This window comes from Pseudophryne corroboree, chromosome 1 (genome assembly GCF_028390025.1).
Source record: "Pseudophryne corroboree isolate aPseCor3 chromosome 1, aPseCor3.hap2, whole genome shotgun sequence".
NCBI classification, from domain to species: domain Eukaryota; kingdom Metazoa; phylum Chordata; class Amphibia; order Anura; family Myobatrachidae; genus Pseudophryne; species Pseudophryne corroboree.
In genome coordinates this window covers 49,424,603-49,448,144 of record NC_086444.1, presented here as the reverse complement: position 1 = coordinate 49,448,144, position 23,542 = coordinate 49,424,603, and the positions used below count along the sequence as shown (strand labels likewise).

At 45.3% G+C, this 23,542-nt stretch overlaps 1 protein-coding gene across 1 annotated transcript in view; it reads right to left on the bottom strand.

Moving 5' to 3' along the window:
- The window catches only part of CCBE1 (collagen and calcium binding EGF domains 1), a 420,878-nt gene that overhangs the window by 14,162 nt on the left and 383,174 nt on the right, over window positions 1-23,542 (bottom strand). Inside the window, exon 6 of the mRNA XM_063959304.1 lies at window positions 11,266-11,369. Within this exon, the coding sequence (XP_063815374.1) occupies window positions 11,266-11,369 (104 nt within the window). The remainder of the gene's footprint in view (window positions 1-11,265; window positions 11,370-23,542) is intronic.

Here is a 23,542-nt window from a genome sequence, read left to right as displayed (position 1 = left end):
CAAGCACACATGACAGAAACTAGCACACAATTTTTAAATAACTGCTTTTACAATGAAATACACTTTTGCTATTAGCTTTGAATGAAAGCTGAAAACCTCTAATACATCAATTACAACTCTCCTTGTGTCCGAAAACAAAACAGAAAAATTTCCAAAAATATACACCCATGAACGTAATAGATGCATGAGTCACAACGAAAGCACCTATCTGCTTCAGAGGCGAATCTGTAATCAGCCAATCAGAATTGTCTCGCTAGTGCTGGTGACCGCACCACCAGCCTGTGTTTGCACCTGTTCTCAGGCTTAAGCGCATTCAAATTTTGCTATGCAATATCATTTACAATAAATTGCCCATTATACCAATTTATAGACCTTTATGGATTAATAGTATTTTTCATTATTTCTCATACGTCCTAGAGGATGCTGGGGACACTTCATAGACCATGGGGTATAGACGGGATCCGCAGGAGACATGGGCACTCTAAGACTTTTACTGGGTGTGAACTGGCTCCTCCCTCTATGCCCCTCCTCCAGACCCCAGTTAGATTCTGTGCCCAGAGAGACTGGACACTAACAGGGGAGCTCTCCTGAGTTTCTCTGAAAAAGACTTAGTTAGGTTTTTTATTTTCAGGGAGCACTGCTGACAACAGGCTCCCTGCTTCGTGAGACTGAGGGGAGAGAAGCAGACCTACTTCTAATGAGTTCAAAGGCTCTGCTTCTTAGGCTACTGGACACCATTAGCTCCAGAGGGTCTGATCGCTAGCCGTGCTAGATGCTCGTTCCCGGAGCCGCGCCGTCAACCCCCTTGCAGAGCCAGAAGAAAGAAGCCGGGTGAGTATACAGAAGTGAAGAAGACTTCAGAGACGGCAGACGCTGACTGAGGTACCGCGCGGCGGTCGTGCTGCGCGCCATGCTCACGCACACACAGCGGCACTGTTGGGTGCAGGGTGCAGGGGGGGGGCACCCTGGGCAGCAGGAAACCTTAGATCTGGCACTGGCAAATACATATGGGTGCCTGGGCACATATTATACCCCCGCCAGTATAAATATATTTTCAAAGGAAGCGGGACTGAAGCGTGCCATTGAGGGGGCGTGGCTTAGCCCTCATAGCTCTAACCAGCGCCATTTTCTCTCCAACAGAGCTGCAGAGACGCTGAGCCTTCCTCTCCACTGTAACAAGTAACAGGGGCAGAACAGGGGGGGCACAGTTTATTTAATGCTGATTATTTCTGATAAGAAAAGCGCTGACATCTCTGGGGCTGTGTATTGCACACTTCAGAACAAAGTTAGGCGTTGGGGTGTGAGCTGGCAAAACTCCCTTTGTGTCTCTCTGACAGGCTTAGTGTGGGTCTGTCCCCTATAGCCCAGAGTGTTTGGTGGTGTCGGTGCACGTGTGTCGGCATGTCTGAGGCTGAATGCTCTTCCCAGGAGGAAGTAGGTGTGGAGACAGTACAGGCAGTGGGAGTGACCCCGTCGACACCGCCGACTGCGGATTGGGTGAATATTTTGAGTGCTTTGAATGCCAATATGGCTTTGTTAAATAAGAGGTTTGATAAATCTGAGTCCCAGCACCGAGCATGGAGAAGGTCCATGGAGGATGCATTGTCACAAACCCCTTCGGGGTCACAGAAACGTTCATTTGCCCAGTTAGTGGACACAGATACCGACACGGATACTGATTCCTGTGTCGACTATACTGATACCAGATTGAATCCTAAACTGGCTAAGAATATCCAGTACATGATTGTGGCAATAAAGGACGTGTTGAATATCACGGAGGACTTTGAGGTTCCTGATACGAGGGTCTGCATGTATAAGGGTAAGAAACCTGAGGTAACATTCCCTCCCTCTCATGAACTGAATACTCTTTTTGAAAAGGCTTGGGAAAATCCTGACAAAAAGTTTTTGATTCCCAGGAGAATTCTGCTGACATATCCATTTCCCTCGGGGGACAGGATAATGTGGGAGTCAACCCCCTCTGTGGATAAGGCCTTATCCCGACTGTCCAAAAAGGTGGCTCTTCCGAGTCCGGACACGGCAGCCTTGAAGGATCCTGCAGATCGTTGACAGGAAAGCACATTGAAATCGATCTATGTCGCTACGGGTACGCTGCTCAGACCTACCGTGGCATCGGCATGGGTGAGTAGCGCTATTGAAAAGTGGGCGGATAATTTATCCTCTGAAACTGATACCCTGGACAGGGATAGCATTCTCGTAACTTTAAGTTACATAAGGGACGCTGCAGGGTATCTAAAAGACGCTTCAAGGGATATTGGCATTTTGGGATCAAAGGCCAATGCCATGTCAGTCTCGGTTAAGAGGGCATTGTGGATTCGTCAATGGAATGCTGATGCTGACTCAAAGAAAAATATGGAAACTCTGCCGTATAAAGGTAGTGTCTTGTTTGGTGACGGCCTCGCGGACCTGGTATCTACGGCTACTGCGGGTAAGTCATCGTTTCTACCTTATGTTCCTGCACAGCAGAAGAAAATGCATCACTATCAGATGCAGTCCTTTCGACCCAATAAGTACAAAAGAGGGCGAGGGGGCTCCTTCCTTGCTACTAGAGGTAGGAGAAGGGGAAAAAGATCACCTGCAGTGGCAGGTTCCCAGGAGCAGAGGCCCTCAACGGCTGCTGCAAAATCCTCCGCATGACGCTGGGGCTCCTTTACAGGAGTCCGCTCTAGTGGTGGCAAGTCTCAAACTCTTCAGTCAGGTCTGGGTTCGCTCGGGCCTGGATCCTTGGGTATTGGACATTGTAACCCAAGGTTACAGGCTGGAGTTTCAAGACGTGCCCCCTCAACGTTTTTTCAAATCAGCCTTGCCAGCTTCTCTCCCGGAAAGGGAGGTGGTATGCGCGGCCATACAAAAGCTGTGTCTACATCAGGTCATTGTCACAGTACCACCGTCACAACAAGGAAAAGGCTTTTATTCAAGCCTGTTCGTGGTACCGAAGCCGGATGGCTCGGTCAGACCGATTCCGAACTTAAAATCTCTCAATTTCTATCTGAAGAGATTCAAATTCAAAATGGAATCTCTTCGGGCAGTGATCTCCAGTCTGGAGGGAGGAGATTTTATGGTGTCAGTAGACATAAAGGACGCGTACTTACACGTCCCCATTTACCCTCCGCATCAGGCGTACCTGAGGTTTGCGGTTCAGGATTGTCATTACCAATTTCAGATGTTGCAGTTTGGGCTTTCCACAGCTCCAAGAATCTTCACAAAGGTGATGGCGGAAATGATGGTCCTCTTGTGCAAGCAAGGAGTCACAATTATCCCATACTTGGACGATCTCCTGATAAAGGCGAGATCAAGGGAGAAATTACTAGAACACGTCAGGCTCTCCCTGAAGATTCTACAGCAACATGGTTGGCTCCTAAATTTGCCAAAATCACAGTTGGTTCCGAAAAAGCGGCTGTCGTTCCTGGGCATGATTCTGGACACAGAGTTACAGAGAGTTTTTTTCCAGAATATGGTAAAAGGGATTCTGAAACCGGCGAGGGTGTCGATTCATCAGTGCACTCGGTTACTGGGAAAGATGCTGGCGGCCTACGAGGCCGTTCCGTTTGGCAGGTTTCATGCCAGGGTGTTTCAGTGGGACCTGCTGGACAAGTGGTCCGGGTCTCACCTGCTCATGCACCGGAAAATAGTCCTGTCTTCCAGGACCAGAATCTCTCTCCTGTGGTGGCTGCACAGTCCTCACCTTCTAGAGGGACGCAGGTTCAGGATCCAGGATTGGATCCTGGTAACCACAGATGCAAGTCTCCGGGGATGGGGAGCAGTCACACAGGGGGAAAATTTCCAGGGAAAATGGTCAAGTCAGGAGGCTTGTCTGCACATAAACATTCTGGAATTAAGGGCCATTTACAACGGCCTTCGACAAGCGGAAAATCTTCTTCAAGATCTGCCTGTCTTGATTCAGTCGGACAACGTAACAGCAGTGGCGTACATAAACCGCCAAGGCGAAACAAAGAGCAGAGCGGCAATGGCAGAGGCCACAAAAGTTCTCCGCTGGGCGGAAAGACATGTAAGCACTTTGGCGGCGGTCTTCATTCCTGGAGTGGACAACTGGGAAGCAGACTTCCTCAGTAGACACGATCTCCATCCAGGAGAGTGGGGTCTTCATAAAGAGGTCTTCGCAGACGTGACAAGTCACTGGGGAATTCCTCATGTAGACATGATGGCATCTCGCCTCAACAAGAAACTTCGGAGGTATTGTTCCAGGTCAAGGGACCCTCAAGCAATAGCGGTGGACGCCCTGGTGACACTGTGGGTGTTTCCGTCGGTCTACGTGTTCCCGCCGCTTCCACTCATCCCGAAGGTGATAAGGATCGTAAGACGAACAAGAGTTCCGGCGATACTCATTGTCCCAGACTGGCCGAAGAGGGCCTGGTATCCAGATCTTCAGGAGTTGCTCATAGGAGATCTGTGGCCTCTTCCTCCACGAGAGGACCTGTTACAGCAAGGTCCGTGTGTGTTCCAGGACTTACCACGGCTGCGTTTGACGGCATGGCGGTTGAATGCCGTATTCTAGCCCGGAAGAGGATTCCCAGTGAAGTTATCCCCACTCTACTTCAGGCTAGAAAAGAAGTAACGGTGAAGCATTACCACCGTATTTGGAGAAAATATGTGTCTTGGTGTGAATCCAAGAAGGCCCCTACAGAGGAATTTCAGCTGGGGCGTTTTCTCTATTTTCTACAAGCTGGTGTGTGGTGCGGGCCTTAAGCTAGGCTCCATTAAGGTACAAATTTCATCCTTATCAATATTCTATTTATTTATTTATTTATTTATTAATAAAATACAAAGAAATAAGATGGCTCTGCTTACAAGTTTAGTTTATACTACAGAAGTGTGTTTATCATTTAATCTATACTAGCAATTTATTATTAATGAAATACATTTAAGGACTTTCAGGAGATGCGGTGATGAGGACAGAAAAGAGTTGGTAAGCGGAGGATGTAGTCATCAAGCAGAAGTAATTACGGTGGAGAGTGGGGTTACATGACGCGTTTCACCCCACCATAACAAATCACACACATTGCATTTACCACTGAGAAGCATAAGTAATTACGGTGGAGGGTGGGGTTACAGGACGCGTTTCACCACACCATAATAAGTCACACACTGCAGTTACCACTGAGAATCAGAAGTAATTACGGTGAAGGGTGGGGTTACATGACGCATTTCACCCCACAATAACCACCCTGCAGCAGGTAAATACTGTTCTGGAGAAATGCCTGCTCTCTCAGTAATCCGTTAGGTCTACCCCGAAGCCACAAGTCTCCTGAACATGACTAGAGAGCACGCAACCAGGCAACTATGACTTTAACATATTTACAAAGCCATAATTATCATTTATTCATTGCTTTCCATTTGAAACGGTCATTTGCTTACAACAGGAATGTCAGCAATAAAGCTTATTACATCTTTCACACAGAGGGTTGTATGAGTCTGGCGTCATATTTATACCTATTTATGTTTGTCTATATTTGTGTTACTACTTTTTTTCATTTTTTTTTTCATTGACTAGACAGGACACAGATGGTTTTTATTCATTTTCATTGGAATGGTTGCTGTAGTCATACGTAAACAGAAACATTTGTTGCTTTGATAAGGAGCCTTATGAAATTTTTACTTATATTATCAGATACATGTATTATATTTCAGTTGTAGGCCTTCTGAGTGCATATTGTGGGTATATTTCTTTACCGGGTTTTTTTTTTAAAGACTTAAAACAAAACAATAAAAGCTACAGAATTTTAGATCATTAAGTCTCAAGATACAATATCAAATTTTCCATCTACGCTTCATTTTGAGAGTTCAAGTAAAATCACTTCTGTAGTAAGGGGGTCATTCCGAGTTGTTCGCTCGTTATTTTTTTTCGCAACGGAGCGATTAGTCGCAAACTGCGCATGCGCAATGTTCGCAGTGTGCCTGCGCCAAGTAAATTAGCACAAAAGTTAGGTATTTTACTCACGGCGTAACAAAGTTTTTTCATCGTTCTGCTGATTGTAGTTGATTGACAGGAAGTGGGTGTTTCTGGGCGGAAACTGCCCGTTTTCTGGGAGTGTGCAGAAAAACGCGGGGAAAACGCGGGAGTGGCTGGAGAAACGGGGGAGTGTCTGGTCGAACGCTGGGTGTGTTTGTGACGTCAAACCAGGAACGAAACTGACTAAACTGATCGCAATGTAGGAGTAAGTCTGGAGCTACTCAGAAACTGCTAAGAAATTTCTATTCGCAATTCTGCTAATCTTTCGTTCGCTATTCTGCTAAGCTAAAATACACTCCCAGAGGGCGGCGGCTTAGCGTGTGCAATGCTGCTAAAAGCAGCTAGCGAGCGAACAACTCGGAATGAGGGCCAGAGTACGGTACAGCAGCCTCTAATATTGGGGACGTATCTAAACAACTTTATGTCACCATTTTTCTGACTGTGACGTCTTTTGTTTACGCTTTAGCATGTTTTAATGTTTGTTGAGTATCTTCCAGACTAGCACTACAGGCTTTCTCAACCTCCTCGGGTCTACTCCATAACTTAAAGCATATTTGGTAATATTATTTTTAATCTCTTTTTGTTTTTACTTGTAACAGCATCAACAGAAACATTAGCTTGTGCGTCTGATATCAAAGTTAATATTAATGCGCTTTGCCCAGCGCCAACACAACACACTTTGGGCCCCTGTACTTTAGGGTTTGGGTGACCACACGGCCCTATGTGATATGGTAAATGTTGCGCTGTGGTGCCGCTGAAGGTTGCATGGTCATACCATCTTGGGGGCATGGCTTCTGGGTCCAGGTACTGTATGTCGCGTCATTTCCCTTTTGGTGCCACTCATGTCAAGAAATTATCCAGCAGTAGGACCAATCATGGAAAGGGGATGCATTTGGCATCCCGGAGGTCGGGATGACAGTGGTCACAACCAAGACAACGCTCAGAAGACCAGCCCTGGTACACCAACAGCCGACATCCCAAAGGTAAGTATCGCTGTGTGTATTAGAGTTAGGGCCGGGGAAGGGTAGGTAGGGTTGGGCATTAGGGGGGGTAGGTCTAGGCACTAGGGGGTAGTTAGCCATAGCCGCCACTCCCCAAAATTTAGTCCTAGCAGACAACCCTAGATTAAGCCCTAGCCACTACCGGAGGAGGGATACGGTAGGTGGGGGGAGGTTTAGCGCACTTATTCCCCAAACGTGTTGGGATTCTCAGTTTCTGGATGCCAGGGTCAGTCATGTGACCGCTGGCATCCCCAACGCCGGGACATCATACTACAACCATGTAAAGAGACGATCATGGACTTATTAAACCCAAGGCCTCTACTTCCTTGATTGAAAAATCTATGATGACCTCACCAGTGCAGAATCATCCATAATGGTAACCTAGGCTCTTGCCAAGGGCCAAGATACGGAAACATTTTATGTACAGCATGTTTATTTTGACAAACAGAGGGAATGAGAGGCTGAAGTGCTTAACCAGTTTCTTGCCTAAGAGTCTTAATAGGAATGGATGTCACTAAGGTTCCTGGAGAAGGCAGGACGGGGATATTGGGGTCTATGTACTAAGCCTTGGAGAGAGATAAAGCAGATGGAGATAAAGTACCAACCAACCAGCTCCTGTTATTTTGTATACACAGCCTGTGAAATGACAGTTAGGAGCTGATTGGCTGGTACTTTTGGTGTCATTCCAAGTTGATCGCTCGCTAGCTACTTTTTGCAGCGCTGCGATCAGATAGTAGCCGCCTATGGGGGAGTGTATTTTCGCTTTGCAAGTGTGCAAATACTTTTGCAGCGGAGCGGTACAAAAAAGTTTTGTGCAGTTTCTGAGTTGCCCAGAACTTACTCAGCCGCTGCGATCACTTCAGCCTGTCCGTGCCCGGAATTAACGTCAGACACCCGCCCTGCAAACGCTTCCCAACCACTCCCAGAAAACGGTCAGTTGCCACCCACAAACGCCTTCTTCCTGTCAATCTCCTTGCGATCCGTTGTGCGAATGGATTCTTCGTTAAATCCATCACTCAGCAACGATCCGCTCTGCACCCGCATGCGCAGTTTTGCCGAATTTTAACCTGATCGCACCTCAGCGAAAAAACCTAGCGTGCGATCAGGTCGGAATAACCCCCCTTATCTCTTAGTACATAGGGGGTCATTCTGACCCGATCGCACGCTGCGAATTTTCGCAGCGCAGTGATCAGGTCAGAACTGCGCATGCGTATGCCCCGCAATGCGCAGGCGCGTCGTACGGGTGCAAAGCGGATCGTTGCTGAGCGATGGATTTAACAAAGAATCCATTCGCACAGCCGATCACAAGGAGATTGACAGGAAGAGGGCGTTTGTGGGTGTCAACTGATTGTTTTCTGGGAGTGTTTGGAAAAACGCAGGCGTGTCCAAGCGTTTGCAGGGCGGGTGTCTGAAGTCAATTCCGGGCAAGAACAGGCTGAAGTGATCGCAGCGGCTGAGTAAGTTCCGACCTACTCAGAAACTGCACAAAACTTTTTTGTACCGCTCAGCTGCACACGCGTTCGCACATTTGCAAAGTAAACATACACTTCCCCATAGGCGGCGACTATCTGTTCGCAGCACTGCAAAAAATTGCTAGCGACCGATCAACTCAGGATGACCCTCATAGACTCCTTTGTTTCCAATGAATATTGGGGGTCATTCCGAGTTGTTAGCTCGTTGCCGATTTTCGCAACGGAGCGATTAAGGCAAAAATGCGCATGCGCATGGTTCGCAGGGCGCATGCGGTTAGTATTTTACCACAAAACTTTGTAGATTTACTCACGCCCGAACGAAGATTTTTCATCGTTGAAGTGATTGTAGTGTGATTGACAGGAAGTGGGTGTTTCTGGGCGGAAACTGGCCGTTTTCTGGGAGTGTGCGGAAAAACGAAGGCATGCCAGGGAAAAACGCGGGAGTGTCTGGAGAAACGGGGGAGTGGCTGGCCGGACGCTGGGCGTATGTGTGACGTCAAACCAGGAACGAAACGGCCTGAGCTGATCGCTATTTCTGAGTAGGTCTGGAGCTACTCAGAAACTGCTAAGAAATTTCTTTTCACTATTCTGTGAATCTTTCGTTCGCTATTCTGCTAAGCTAAGATTCACTCCCAGAGGGCGGCGGCCTAGCGTGTGCAATGCTGCTAAAAGCAGCTAGCGAGCGAACAACTCAGAATCACCCCCATTGTTCTATACTGAATGCCATGTCGGAATGATCTAATAGCTGGGAAACGCTCATTGTGGTTACACATGAACCAATGGACATACATGAATTGCAGGTGATGCACTCACAGCATACTGGACAAACATGTGGTCTTGCACAGGTTAAAATTATATTTTCTTTACTTAACACATATAGCACTTACAGTAATTTATAAAAACAGGATTTTCCTGCAATCTGTATTTTTAAGTACCAAAGTTTAGTTCTTTGATGTGCAGTGAACATGCAGGATATATCATTTTTGTGTTCAAACGTAAATGAGCAAATTAGTAATTGCCTTAATGGTATAATAACAGTTCCAATTAGCAGCGCGCTGAGTTTTTGCTGCACATCAACCAGTCAATGATTGCGTGTGTTGTAAGAACTAATGACTGAGGCCAACAGGACGCTAAGAAATTGGAATTAAATGAATCTAATACATTAACGTTTGACATACTGGGGGTAATTCCAAGTTGATCGCAGCAGGAATTCTGTTAGCAATTGGGCAAAACCATGTGCACTGCAGGGGAGGCAGATATAACATGTGCAGAGAGAGTTAGATTTAGGTGTGGTGTGTTCAATTTGCAATCTAATTTGCAGTGTAAAAATAAAGCAGCCAGTATTTACCCTGGACAGAAATAAAATAACCCACCCAAATCTAACTCTCTCTGCAAATGTTATATCTGCCACACCTGCAGTGCACATGGTTTTGCCCAACTGCTAAAAAATTTCCTGCTGCGATCAACTTGGAATTACCTCCACTGTACAGACTTTTTCGGGTGTTTATTTTGCAAAGTTCTTTTATGGCCTTCACATGAAATAAACGCTGAGTATTTGAGAAGTCCTGAAACACTCGTTCTTTTCAGAAGATAATAAAATGAAAAATATTATGGTCATAAAATAAGACAAAGACCATATTATATATATATATATATATATATATATATATATATATATATGTATATATATATATATATTTATGTATATATATATATAGTGTAAATTACATATACCTGTACTGCAAATAAAAGCCTGAAATATGTGGTCCTATATTCTGTGTGATACTTTTAGACAATTTCAAATTCACAGTGTAAATGGCCTTTGACTTTTTATAAAACAACGTTCGTGGATTAGGAGATTAAATATTCACGTGGTGATAATTTTGAAAAATAGAATTCTTGTTGATGCAACAAAATCTACAATACTGCAATCCATGTCAGCTCTTGGGTTCAGGTAGGGTAGTCAAAGAGGGGGGGAGGGAGGGGCGCCAGTTCGCTATACTGTTTTATAGAGCAGGAGTTCTCTAAAAGAAGAGCCTTCAATTACAAAAACTATTAACTGAAACCTCTTGTTTCAGTTCATCATTTCAAAGTGTATTTACATCCTGATCCCAGAACCTAAGCTTCATTATACAATTGTTGAAAGATTAAAGAGCAGGAAGATACAAGGGTCTATTGATCAAGTTGGGTGGAAAAGATATATTTAGTATCGCAGTGAAAATGTTTTCTTTGTCCTGGATGATATACAGTATGAAACCAGTCATCAGGGCAGCTGAGCGATGGACAGCTACCCGGTAGCACTGTCGGTAAGAGTAGTTTTTCTTGCCATGGCAAACCAGTTAGGTGCCAAGCAGCAAAAGCATGAACTGGCTTACCGGCTTCCACTTGCACATCGGAACTGGAAACCAGCCCAGGATAAACAGAAACTGCAGAATTCCCCCCAGTGAAGGCTTTACTGCGAAAACCAGCAACAGATTTCACTAGGAGGGGGTGCTTTGATAAATAGATGCCTTAGGACCAAGACATCACTTGGCTCTTTCTGAAAAAGTTGGAGAACTGTATGTAACGCATCTTTGGATCAGTTTGGGACCGCTCTATGCAAAAGGCCATCGGAAGAAAGATATTTCTGGGAAAGCAAAACTGTTAACACTTTGCAATAATAAATATTTGGTGCAAATTCAACAATTTATTTCTGTGAGTCATAGCATGGAATAAAGCAATTTCCCAAATTTCAGCTTAAAGTGTTTCATATCTCTTTGTTTGTTTCTGTATATTGAGGTTACGTATGGGATAGATCATGTACCTTCTGCTTCAGCTGTAAGACCGTCTGTTTTATTTGGTGAAATTCCTTGCAAGTATCCGAGCAAATTCCTGGTTTCAACACATTGTTGGATTTTTCGAATTCTCCTACAAGTAAAGCAATGTTTGTTAGATTGTAATAAACTCATTACTTGCCCTATAAATGTGAGGCCGGAGGACGTTGACAGAGCTCTGCTGTTCCTCCATTTGGGCTTAGAATTTGTTTTTGTTTTACAACAGACTTGGTGAAAGCCTATAATTTTTTTTCTGAAGGATCAGGTTTCCGTAGTAACAATATAGGAGAAATAACGTTGCACTGTGGTACCAGCGGGCCCTTTAATACCCACATGCTGGTACTTGTGGTTCTCCAAGTACCAGCATGTGGGTGAGGCTTGCTGGGACCTGTAGTTCCTATGTAAAAGACAATATTAATTCTTATTTTTTTGTAAAATTACGGACTATCAACCCTCCACTGACAGGCAACAGATGGCGGGGATAGCCCCAGGCTTCAGCCCTGGCCTTTGAGGGCCCTGGAAGGGAGGACGCCCTTATTGGGGGGTCACCACTCCCCCATAGCACCCTGGCCAGGGCTGACTAGCTGGGGGGGGGGGGGGTAATGCCAAGGCCGCAGGGACCTGTATAAATGTGTTACCCGGCTGTGGAATTATCTCCTTGACTAATGGAGCCCAGTGCTGGTTTAAAAAATATGGGGGACCCCTACGTTCTTTCCCATCTATATTTTTGGAACCAGGACTGGTCCAAGAGCCCCATGCTGGGTCTTAAAATACTGAGGGACCCCTACGTGTAGGGATTCCGGTGTTGGTCACATGACCGCTGGCATCTCGAATGGCGGGATGCTAATGACATCTCGTGTGGATGGCCGTGTGTCTCAATATGAACTGATCAGACTCTGCTGTGTTTGGTGTTTAGTAAATGAATGAGATGCATTTTCGGCCGGACATGCAATCTTGAATGGATTCAGAAGCTTAGAAAATTTACCCCTTCATTTCCTCCCACTATTAAAAGACATAGAGATTGGCTTGGTGACCCTGCAGGTGTTAGTGTCCTGATACAGTAGATGGAATAATAGATTGCAAGCTCTGCTGTGGTAGAGACTGATTTTACTAAGTTCTCTGCCCTGCAATCATTAAAATGTTGGCAATTTAAGACTAAAGCAACATAATAATAATAATAATAATAATAATAATTAGCATTAGCAGCCCTGGTGGCCTGTAAAACAGAGGTGAGGTGATAAAGTACTGTACTGTAATATTAGAGAGGTAAGTATAGGTCAGTATTAGAGAGACATAAAGTACAGTTTAGTAGAAGAGAGGTGATATTGGGTGATAATTGGGTGATAAAGTACTGTACTGTAATATTAGAGAGGTAAGTATAGGACAGTATTAGAGAGACATAAAGTACAGTTTAGTAGAAGAGAGGTGATATTGGGTGATAATTGGGTGATAAAGTACTGTACTGTAATATTAGAGAGGTAAGTATAGGACAGTATTAGAGAGACATAAAGTACAGTTTAGTAGAAGAGAGGTGATATTGGGTGATAATTGGGTGATAAAGTACTGTACTGTAATATTAGAGAGGTAAGTATAGGACAGTATTAGAGAGACATAAAGTACAGTTTAGTAGAAGAGAGGTGATATTGGGTGATAATTCAGACCTGATCGCACCTCTGTGAATTTGCAGAGGTTTGCGACCGGATAGTTGCCGCACAGACAGAGTGAAGTGCAAGTCTGCGTACGCCATGTGAAAATCTCTGTGAACACCGGTCAGCTGCCAATCCATTCACAACTCACTCACCATGGAATGGTTTTACCAGTCTGTGCAGTCTGTACGTAGCCCAGGACTTACTCCTACAGTGCGATAGAATCAGGCTGATCGTGCCGGAGCTGACGTCACACACCCTACCTGGAAACGCTTGGGAACGCCTTCATTTTTACTGACACTCACAGAAAACGGACAGTGACCACCCCCAAACATCAGCTTCCTGCCAATCAACTTGCATACGCCTAGCGATTAAAAAGGTCTCTGGATTTTTTTGCAGTTTGGCCTCACGCATGCGTACTACGATCCGTACTCATGTGCAGTCGATCGATAATCGCCCGCCTTGCGAATTCGCACAACAGCGATCTGGTCTGAATCAGGCCCAAAGTGCAGCTCTGGAATAGAAAGACAATGGGGGTCATTCCGAGTTGATCGCTAGCTGCATTTGTTCGCAGCGATCAGGCTAAAAATTGGCAGTTCTGCGCATGCGTTTGCGGCGCAATGCGCACGCGCGACGTACGGGCACAACAAACGATGCAGTTTTGCACAGGGTCTAGCGATGCATTTCAGTCGCACTGCTGGCCGCAGAGTGATTGACATGAAGGGGGCGTTTCTGGGTGGCAACTGACCGTTTTCAGGGAGTGTGCGGAAAAACGCAGGCATGCCAGGAAAAACGCAGGTGTGGCTGGGCGAACGCTGGGCGGGTTTGTGATGTCAAATCCGGAACTGAATAGTCTGAAATGATCACAAGCGCTGAGTACGTTTTGAGCTACTCTAAAACGACACAATCATTTTTTGTAGCCGCTCTGTGATACAACTGTTCGCACTTCTGCTAAGCTAAAATACACTCCCCAGTGGGCGGCGGCATAGCGTTTGCACGGCTGCTAAAACTAGCTAACGAGCGATCAACTTGGAATGACCCCCAATATACAGTACTACAGCCCCGTAACTGAGAGGTAATTATTACAGCACAGTAGCAGAGCCACAATAAAGTATAGTGATGTATTAAAGTACAACTAAGTAATACAGAGGAAACCAATCACAGCCTGGATATTAGAGACACTAAAGTACAGTGCAATAGTGGAGAAGTAATAAAGTAAATCTATGTAGGACAGAAGTAATGTTAGGGGCCTATTTATCATTTCAATATTTGCGACATATTTCGCCCCCCAAGCCCACCCCGGGAAAATACCCATTTTGGGGGGATAACCACAAATATTAACTATGACGCCACTGTACAGTACTATGGAAGGATATCTCCATATCGGCCGCGGTTTCACCATTTCCGACACCTGACGCAAACGTAGGTTTCTATGAACTGTGAAGCTGTCAGATTTGTTGATACATCCAATTAGTGCAGAACAATAGGCACAAGCCGGAATGTGAGATGGAGCTTAGGCCAGACAGCTTAAATTTAATGAGGTTTGGAGGTTTATTCATAACAGTGACTGACAGTGATAACACAATGTCCTACAGAGTAAACGGTTATGTCACCAGAGACAGCTGTGATATCTGTGGTATGACCTGCACAGAGGAACATGTGCTGCACGTCCGTGGAGTACATCAGACAGTCTCAGACTCTATGAGCGGCTACACACCTGAAAGATAGCCAATCAGGATGATGGTCAGGCCGAATTCCCTTTGGCCTGGACCATGCCCAATTGTCCGTACACACCAGGTAGGTTTAATGAAGGACAGAATGATCACTGTTCCATCCTTCAGTAATATCCACTGGGTTGCAGGCAATATCTTCTGGTTGGCCGCGCAGTACGGGCAACTGGAAGACGTCGCATGCGACCAGCGGGAACACGCAATAGTGAGTACACACTAGGCATTATGCTTGATTTGTTGTGCTGATATCGACCTAGTGTGTACTCACCCAGGCTGCCTACACATCAGAACGATGTGTAGCCGGCTGGCCGACGGGCCCTTGCATACGCACTTGCACGATACAGAATTCCGCGATGTAGGATGCCATGCGCAGTCCTCTCTAACAAGATTTACCAAGCTCCGGAAGCAGTCCTCAGTTTGGCCCCGGCAGGTAATACTGCCTGAATGGGAATTGCACATAAGTGGTCAGGAAACCATTGGAACCAAACATTCCAGAGCTTGGCCCAGATAGTATAACATCATCTCCAGATGGCGTAATCCTATAGTAGCCTATGGGCTACTATATTGCAAATTCTTCCAGAGTTTGCTAGATATTACGCAGCCATATTGGACCCCTAATAATGAATGGACCTGTTGCATAATACATGCAGAAACTAATGTTTTCCACATGTGTAATGGGCCCTTTAGTGATAAGGAATAGACTCTTTAGAGAGACAGTAAAGTACATCTCAGTTTTGGACAAGTCAAGTATAGCTCAGTATTAGAGAAGTAATGAGCATAGATTAATATTAGAGAGGTAATAAAATGCATCTCAGTAACAGGTAATAAAGTAAAGCGTAGTATTGAGTAGTAATAAAGTTGCAGACAATGTTGGAGTAGAGCATGAAGGGCCCACCAGGGGTAAGCAGTGGTAGGGGCCCATGCTTAGAGGTGTGACCAGTCTCCAAAGGGGGTGTGGCCAGCCACCACAGAGGTTTGGCTGACCATTAGAGAGTATCTGGTCTGGACTCCTTGATAATTTATATAGTAATTAATGGGGCCTACCGGTGGTTTCCCCTGTACCCCTGTGGGCCAGTCCGACCCTGGTTGTAGAGCCAACCACCAAAAGACAGAGTAAATAGAACGGCGGATAAGCTTCACTTATCACTTTGCTATCTAAGAATTGTCACTTTCCCCGATTGCCGATAGTCAATCTTTCAACACCTTAAATAAGCCTTCTTTAAAAGCCTAAAAATGACATTTACATAACGCAGGAATAAACAAAATCATTTGGCTGCAACTTAGTCAGGTGCAGTACCTCAACTAGTCAGGTGGGTGTGCTATACTTACTGCTGTCCTGCAAGTATTTAGCAAGAAGTGCTTACACAGCAATAGAATAACATTTATGCATTTTTCCAATTAAATAGCAAATGTTTGTTATATTTCAATCTATTCGCCCGTAAAGTCTAACCATGCGCCACAAAGCACTATTACAGCAGAGAATAACATGGAATACAGATGAGTACTGGACGGGTTGATGGATACTATAATCATACTTTTATATTGTGGAGTGCAAATGTGTTTGCAATTTAAATTTGTAACAATAATTATTATTGCTCTAACCCACTTCTATGTATTGCAAGTAATAAATTAAAGAAATCTGAAATGCATAAAACATGTAAAAAGAAAAAAACCAGAGTGCAACATACACAAAGCAGTGTTTGATCTACGCTAGAAAACACAACCCATTAAATATTTGGGCAGATATTCATCTTAATTTTTAAAACAGTTCCAGACAAAGTAAATGAGATTAACATAGCTTTTCCTGCAGGTATGTGAAAGTCGAAAAGTTCCAGATCTGAGCTGTTCTGAAAGAGGACGACTAATGCTGATAGGTGAACTGCGCTCTCTCAGTCATCTGGGGAAATTCTGTAGTGTTCATTACGGTATATTCCAACTTTAATTTAACACGGCTTGGCTGCAGTTATCTAACCTTCCAAAATTATAATAATGGTCATAAAGAAATATATATATGGGTTTTATCTTCTGCTAATAACTGAACTCTTGTTCTGCTAACAGAACATAGGCCTTCATTCCAAGTTGATCGCTCGCTAGCTGTTTTTAGCAGCCGTGCAAACGCTAAGCCGCCGCCCTCTGGGAGTGTATTTTAGCTTAGCAGAAGTGCGAACGAAAGGATCGCAGAGCGGCTACAAAAAAAAAAAAGTGCAGCTTCAGAGTAGCTACAGACCTACTCAGTGCTTGCGATCACTTCAGACTAGAGATGAGCGGGTTCGGTTTCTCTGAAACCGAACCCGCACGAACTTCATGTTTTTTTCACGGGTCCGAGCAGACTCGGATCCTCCCGCCTTGCTCGGTTAACCCGAGCGCGCCCGAACGTCATCATGACGCTGTCGGATTCTCGCGAGACTCGGATTCTATATAAGGAGCCGCGCGTCGCCGCCATTTTCACACGTGCATTGAGATTGATAGGGAGAGGACGTGGCTGGCGTCCTCTCCATTAGAAATTAGATTAGAAGAGAGAGAGAGATTGTGCAGAGTCAGACAGAGTTTACCACAGTGACCAGTGCAGTTGTTGTTAGTTAACTTTTATTTATTTTAATATAATATATCCGTTCTCTGCTATATCCGTTCTCTGCCTGAAAAAAAACGATACACAGCAGCAGCCAGTCACACAGTGTGACTCAGTCTGTGTGCACTCAGCTCAGCCCAGTGTGCTGCACATCAATGTATAAAAGGCAAAGCTTATAATAATTGTGGGGGAGACTGGGGAGCACTGCAGGTTGTTATAGCAGGAGCCCCCAGGAGTACATAATATTATATTAATTTAAAATTAAACAGTGCACACTTTTGCTGCAGGAGTGCCACTGCCAGTGTGACTAGTGGTGACCAGTGCCTGACCACCAGTATAGTAGTATATTGTTGTATGTATTGTATACTATCTCTTTATCAACCAGTCTATATTAGCAGCAGACACAGTACAGTGCGGTAGTTCACGGCTGTGGCTACCTCTGTGTCGGCAGTCGGAACTCGGCAGGCAGTCCGTCCATCCATAATTGTATTACAATATATACCACCTAACCGTGGTATTTTTTTTTCTTTCTTTATACCGTCGTCATAGTGTCATACTAGTTGTTACGAGTATACTACTATCTCTTTATCAACCAGTGTACAGTGCGGTAGTTCACGGCTGTGGCTACCTCTGTGTCGGCAGTCGGCAGGCAGTCCGTCCATCCATAATTGTATTATTATTATAATATATACCACCTAACCGTGGTTTTTTTTTCATTCTTTATACCGTCATAGTGTCATACTAGTTGTTACGAGTATACTACTATCTCTTTATCAACCAGTGTACAGTGCGGTAGTTCACGGCTGTGGCTACCTCTGTGTCGGCAGTCGGCAGGCAGTCCGTCCATCCATAATTGTATTATTATTATAATATATACCACCTAACCGTGGTTTTTTTTTCATTCTTTATACCGTCGTCATAGTGTCATACTAGTTGTTACGAGTATACTACTATCTCTTTATCAACCAGTGTACAGTGCGGTAGTTCACGGCTGTGGCTACCTCTGTGTCGGCAGTCGGCAGGCAGTCCGTCCATCCATAATTGTATTATTATTATAATATATACCACCTAACCGTGGTTTTTTTTTCATTCTTTATACCGTCGTCATAGTGTCATACTAGTTGTTACGAGTATACTACTATCTCTTTATCAACCAGTGTACAGTGCGGTAGTTCACGGCTGTGGCTACCTCTGTGTCGGCAGTCGGCAGGCAGTCCGTCCATCCATAATTGTATTATTATTATAATATATACCACCTAACCGTGGTTTTTTTTTCATTCTTTATACCGTCGTCATAGTGTCATACTAGTTGTTACGAGTATACTACTATCTCTTTATCAACCAGTGTACAGTGCGGTAGTTCACGGCTGTGGCTACCTCTGTGTCGGCAGTCGGCAGGCAGTCCGTCCATCCATAATTGTATTATTATTATAATATATACCACCTAACCGTGGTTTTTTTTTCATTCTTTATACCGTCGTCATAGTGTCATACTAGTTGTTACGAGTATACTACTATCTCTTTATCAACCAGTGTACAGTGCGGTAGTTCACGGCTGTGGCTACCTCTGTGTCGGCAGTCGGCAGGCAGTCCGTCCATCCATAATTGTATTATTATTATAATATATACCACCTAACCGTGGTTTTTTTTTCATTCTTTATACCGTCGTCATAGTGTCATACTAGTTGTTACGAGTATACTACTATCTCTTTATCAACCAGTGTACAGTGCGGTAGTTCACGGCTGTGGCTACCTCTGTGTCGGCAGTCGGCAGGCAGTCCGTCCATCCATAATTGTATTATTATTATAATATATACCACCTAACCGTGGTATTTTTTTTTCTTTCTTTATACCGTCGTCATAGTGTCATACTAGTTGTTACGAGTATACTACTATCTCTTTATCAACCAGTGTACAGTGCGGTAGTTCACGGCTGTGGCTACCTCTGTGTCGGCAGTCGGCAGGCAGTCCGTCCATCCATAATTGTATTATTATTATAATATATACCACCTAACCGTGGTATTTTTTTTTCTTTCTTTATACCGTCGTCATAGTGTCATACTAGTTGTTACGAGTATACTACTATCTCTTTATCAACCAGTGTACAGTGCGGTAGTTCACGGCTGTGGCTACCTCTGTGTCGGCAGTCGGCAGGCAGTCCGTCCATCCATAATTGTATTATTATTATAATATATACCACCTAACCGTGGTATTTTTTTTTCTTTCTTTATACCGTCGTCATAGTGTCATACTAGTTGTTACGAGTATACTACTATCTCTTTATCAACCAGTGTACAGTGCGGTAGTTCACGGCTGTGGCTACCTCTGTGTCGGCAGTCGGCAGGCAGTCCGTCCATCCATAATTGTATTATTATTATAATATATACCACCTAACCGTGGTATTTTTTTTTCTTTCTTTATACCGTCGTCATAGTGTCATACTAGTTGTTACGAGTATACTACTATCTCTTTATCAACCAGTGTACAGTGCGGTAGTTCACGGCTGTGGCTACCTCTGTGTCGGCAGTCGGCAGGCAGTCCGTCCATCCATAATTGTATTATTATTATAATATATACCACCTAACCGTGGTTTTTTTATACCACCTAACCGTGGCAGTCCGTCCATAATTGTATACTAGTATCCAATCCATCCATCTCCATTGTTTACCTGAGGTGCCTTTTAGTTCTGCCTATAAAATATGGAGAACAAAAAAGTTGAGGTTCCAAAATTAGGGAAAGATCAAGATCCACTTCCACCTCGTGCTGAAGCTGCTGCCACTAGTCATGGCCGAGACGATGAAATGCCAGCAACGTCGTCTGCCAAGGCCGATGCCCAATGTCATAGTACAGAGCATGTCAAATCCAAAACACCAAATATCAGAAAAAAAAGGACTCCAAAACCTAAAATAAAATTGTCGGAGGAGAAGCGTAAACTTGCCAATATGCCATTTACCACACGGAGTGGCAAGGAACGGCTGAGGCCCTGGCCTATGTTCATGGCTAGTGGTTCAGCTTCACATGAGGATGGAAGCACTCAGCCTCTCGCTAGAAAACTGAAAAGACTCAAGCTGGCAAAAGCACCGCAAAGAACTGTGCGTTCTTTGAAATCCCAAATCCACAAGGAGAGTCCAATTGTGTCGTTTGCGATGCCTGACCTTCCCAACACTGGACGTGAAGAGCATGCGCCTTCCACTATTTGCATGCCCCCTGCAAGTGCTGGAAGGAGCACCCGCAGTCCAGTTCCTGATAGTCAGATTGAAGATGTCAGTGTTGAAGTACACCAGGATGAGGAGGATATGGGTGTTGCTGGCGCTGGGGAGGAAATTGACCAGGAGGATTCTGATGGTGAGGTGGTTTGTTTAAGTCAGGCACCCGGGGAGACACCTGTTGTCCGTGGGAGGAATATGGCCGTTGACATGCCAGGTGAAAATACCAAAAAAATCAGCTCTTCGGTGTGGAGGTATTTCACCAGAAATGCGGACAACAGGTGTCAAGCCGTGTGTTCCCTTTGTCAAGCTGTAATAAGTAGGGGTAAGGACGTTAACCACCTCGGAACATCCTCCCTTATACGTCACCTGCAGCGCATTCATAATAAGTCAGTGACAAGTTCAAAAACTTTGGGTGACAGCGGAAGCAGTCCACTGACCAGTAAATCCCTTCCTCTTGTAACCAAGCTCACGCAAACCACCCCACCAACTCCCTCAGTGTCAATTTCCTCCTTCCCCAGGAATGCCAATAGTCCTGCAAGCCATGTCACTGGCAAGTCTGACGAGTCCTCTCCTGCCTGGGATTCCTCCGATGCATCCTTGCGTGTAACGCCTACTGCTGCTGGCGCTGCTGTTGTTGCCGCTGGGAGTCGATGGTCATCCCAGAGGGGAAGTCGTAAGCCCACTTGTACTACTTCCAGTAAGCAATTGACTGTTCAACAGTCCTTTGCGAGGAAGATGAAATATCACAGCAGTCATCCTACTGCAAAGCGGATAACTGAGTCCTTGACAACTATGTTGGTGTTAGACGTGCGTCCGGTATCCGCCGTTAGTTCACAGGGAACTAGACAATTTATTGAGGCAGTGTGCCCCCGTTACCAAATACCATCTAGGTTCCACTTCTCTAGGCAGGCGATACCGAGAATGTACACGGACGTCAGAAAAAGACTCACCAGTGTCCTAAAAAATGCAGTTGTACCCAATGTCCACTTAACCACGGACATGTGGACAAGTGGAGCAGGGCAGGGTCAGGACTATATGACTGTGACAGCCCACTGGGTAGATGTATGGACTCCCGCCGCAAGAACAGCAGCGGCGGCACCAGTAGCAGCATCTCGCAAACGCCAACTCTTTCCTAGGCAGGCTACGCTTTGTATCACCGCTTTCCAGAATACGCACACAGCTGAAAACCTCTTACGGCAACTGAGGAAGATCATCGCGGAATGGCTTACCCCAATTGGACTCTCCTGTGGATTTGTGGCATCGGACAACGCCAGCAATATTGTGTGTGCATTAAATATGGGCAAATTCCAGCACGTCCCATGTTTTGCACATACCTTGAATTTGGTGGTGCAGAATTTTTTAAAAAACGACAGGGGCGTGCAAGAGATGCTGTCGGTGGCCATAAAAATTGCGGGACACTTTCGGCGTACAGGCACCACGTACAGAAGACTGGAGCACCACCAAAAACTACTGAACCTGCCCTGCCATCATCTGAAGCAAGAAGTGGTAACGAGGTGGAATTCAACCCTCTATATGCTTCAGAGGTTGGAGGAGCAGCAAAAGGCCATTCAAGCCTATACAATTGAGCACGATATAGGAGATGGAATGCACCTGTCTCAAGTGCAGTGGAGAATGATTTCAACGTTGTGCAAGGTTCTGATGCCCTTTGAACTTGCCACACGTGAAGTCAGTTCAGACACTGCCAGCCTGAGTCAGGTCATTCCCCTCATCAGGCTTTTGCAGAAGAAGCTGGAGGCATTGAAGAAGGAGCTAACACGGAGCGATTCCGCTAGGCATGTGGGACTTGTGGATGCAGCCCTTAATTCGCTTAACAAGGATTCACGGGTGGTCAATCTGTTGAAATCAGAGCACTACATTTTGGCCACCGTGCTCGATCCTAGATTTAAAGCCTACCTTGGATCTCTCTTTCCGGCAGACACAGGTCTGCTGGGGTTGAAAGACCTGCTGGTGACAAAATTGTCAAGTCAAGCGGAACGCGACCTGTCAACATCTCCTCCTTCACATTCTCCCGCAACTGGGGGTGCGAGGAAAAGGCTCAGAATTCCGAGCCCACCCGCTGGCGGTGATGCAGGGCAGTCTGGAGCGACTGCTGATGCTGACATCTGGTCCGGACTGAAGGACCTGACAACGATTACGGACATGTCGTCTACTGTCACTGCATATGATTCTCTCAACATTGATAGAATGGTGGAGGATTATATGAGTGACCGCATCCAAGTAGGCACGTCACACAGTCCGTACTTATACTGGCAGGAAAAAGAGGCAATTTGGAGGCCCTTGCACAAACTGGCTTTATTCTACCTAAGTTGCCCTCCCACAAGTGTGTACTCCGAAAGAGTGTTTAGTGCCGCCGCTCACCTTGTCAGCAATCGGCGTACGAGGTTACATCCAGAAAATGTGGAGAAGATGATGTTCATTAAAATGAATTATAATCAATTCCTCCGCGGAGACATTGACCAGCAGCAATTGCCTCCACAAAGTACACAGGGAGCTGAGATGGTGGATTCCAGTGGGGACGAATTGATAATCTGTGAGGAGGGGGATGTACACGGTGATATATCGGAGGGTGAAGATGAGGTGGACATCTTGCCTCTGTAGAGCCAGTTTGTGCAAGGAGAGATTAATTGCTTCTTTTTTGGGGGGGGTCCAAACCAACCCGTCATATCAGTCACAGTCGTGTGGCAGACCCTGTCACTGAAATGATGGGTTGGTTAAAGTGTGCATGTCCTGTTTTGTTTATACAACATAAGGGTGGGTGGGAGGGCCCAAGGATAATTCCATCTTGCACCTCTTTTTTCTTTTTCTTTGCATCATGTGCTGATTGGGGAGGGTTTTTTGGAAGGGACATCCTGCGTGACACTGCAGTGCCACTCCTAGATGGGCCCGGTGTTTGTGTCGGCCACTAGGGTCGCTAATCTTACTCACACAGCTACCTCATTGCGCCTCTTTTTTTCTTTGCGTCATGTGCTGTTTGGGGAGGGTTTTTTGGAAGGGACATCCTGCGTGACACTGCAGTGCCACTCCTAGATGTGCCCGGTGTTTGTGTCGGCCACTAGGGTCGCTAATCTTACTCACACAGTCAGCTACCTCAT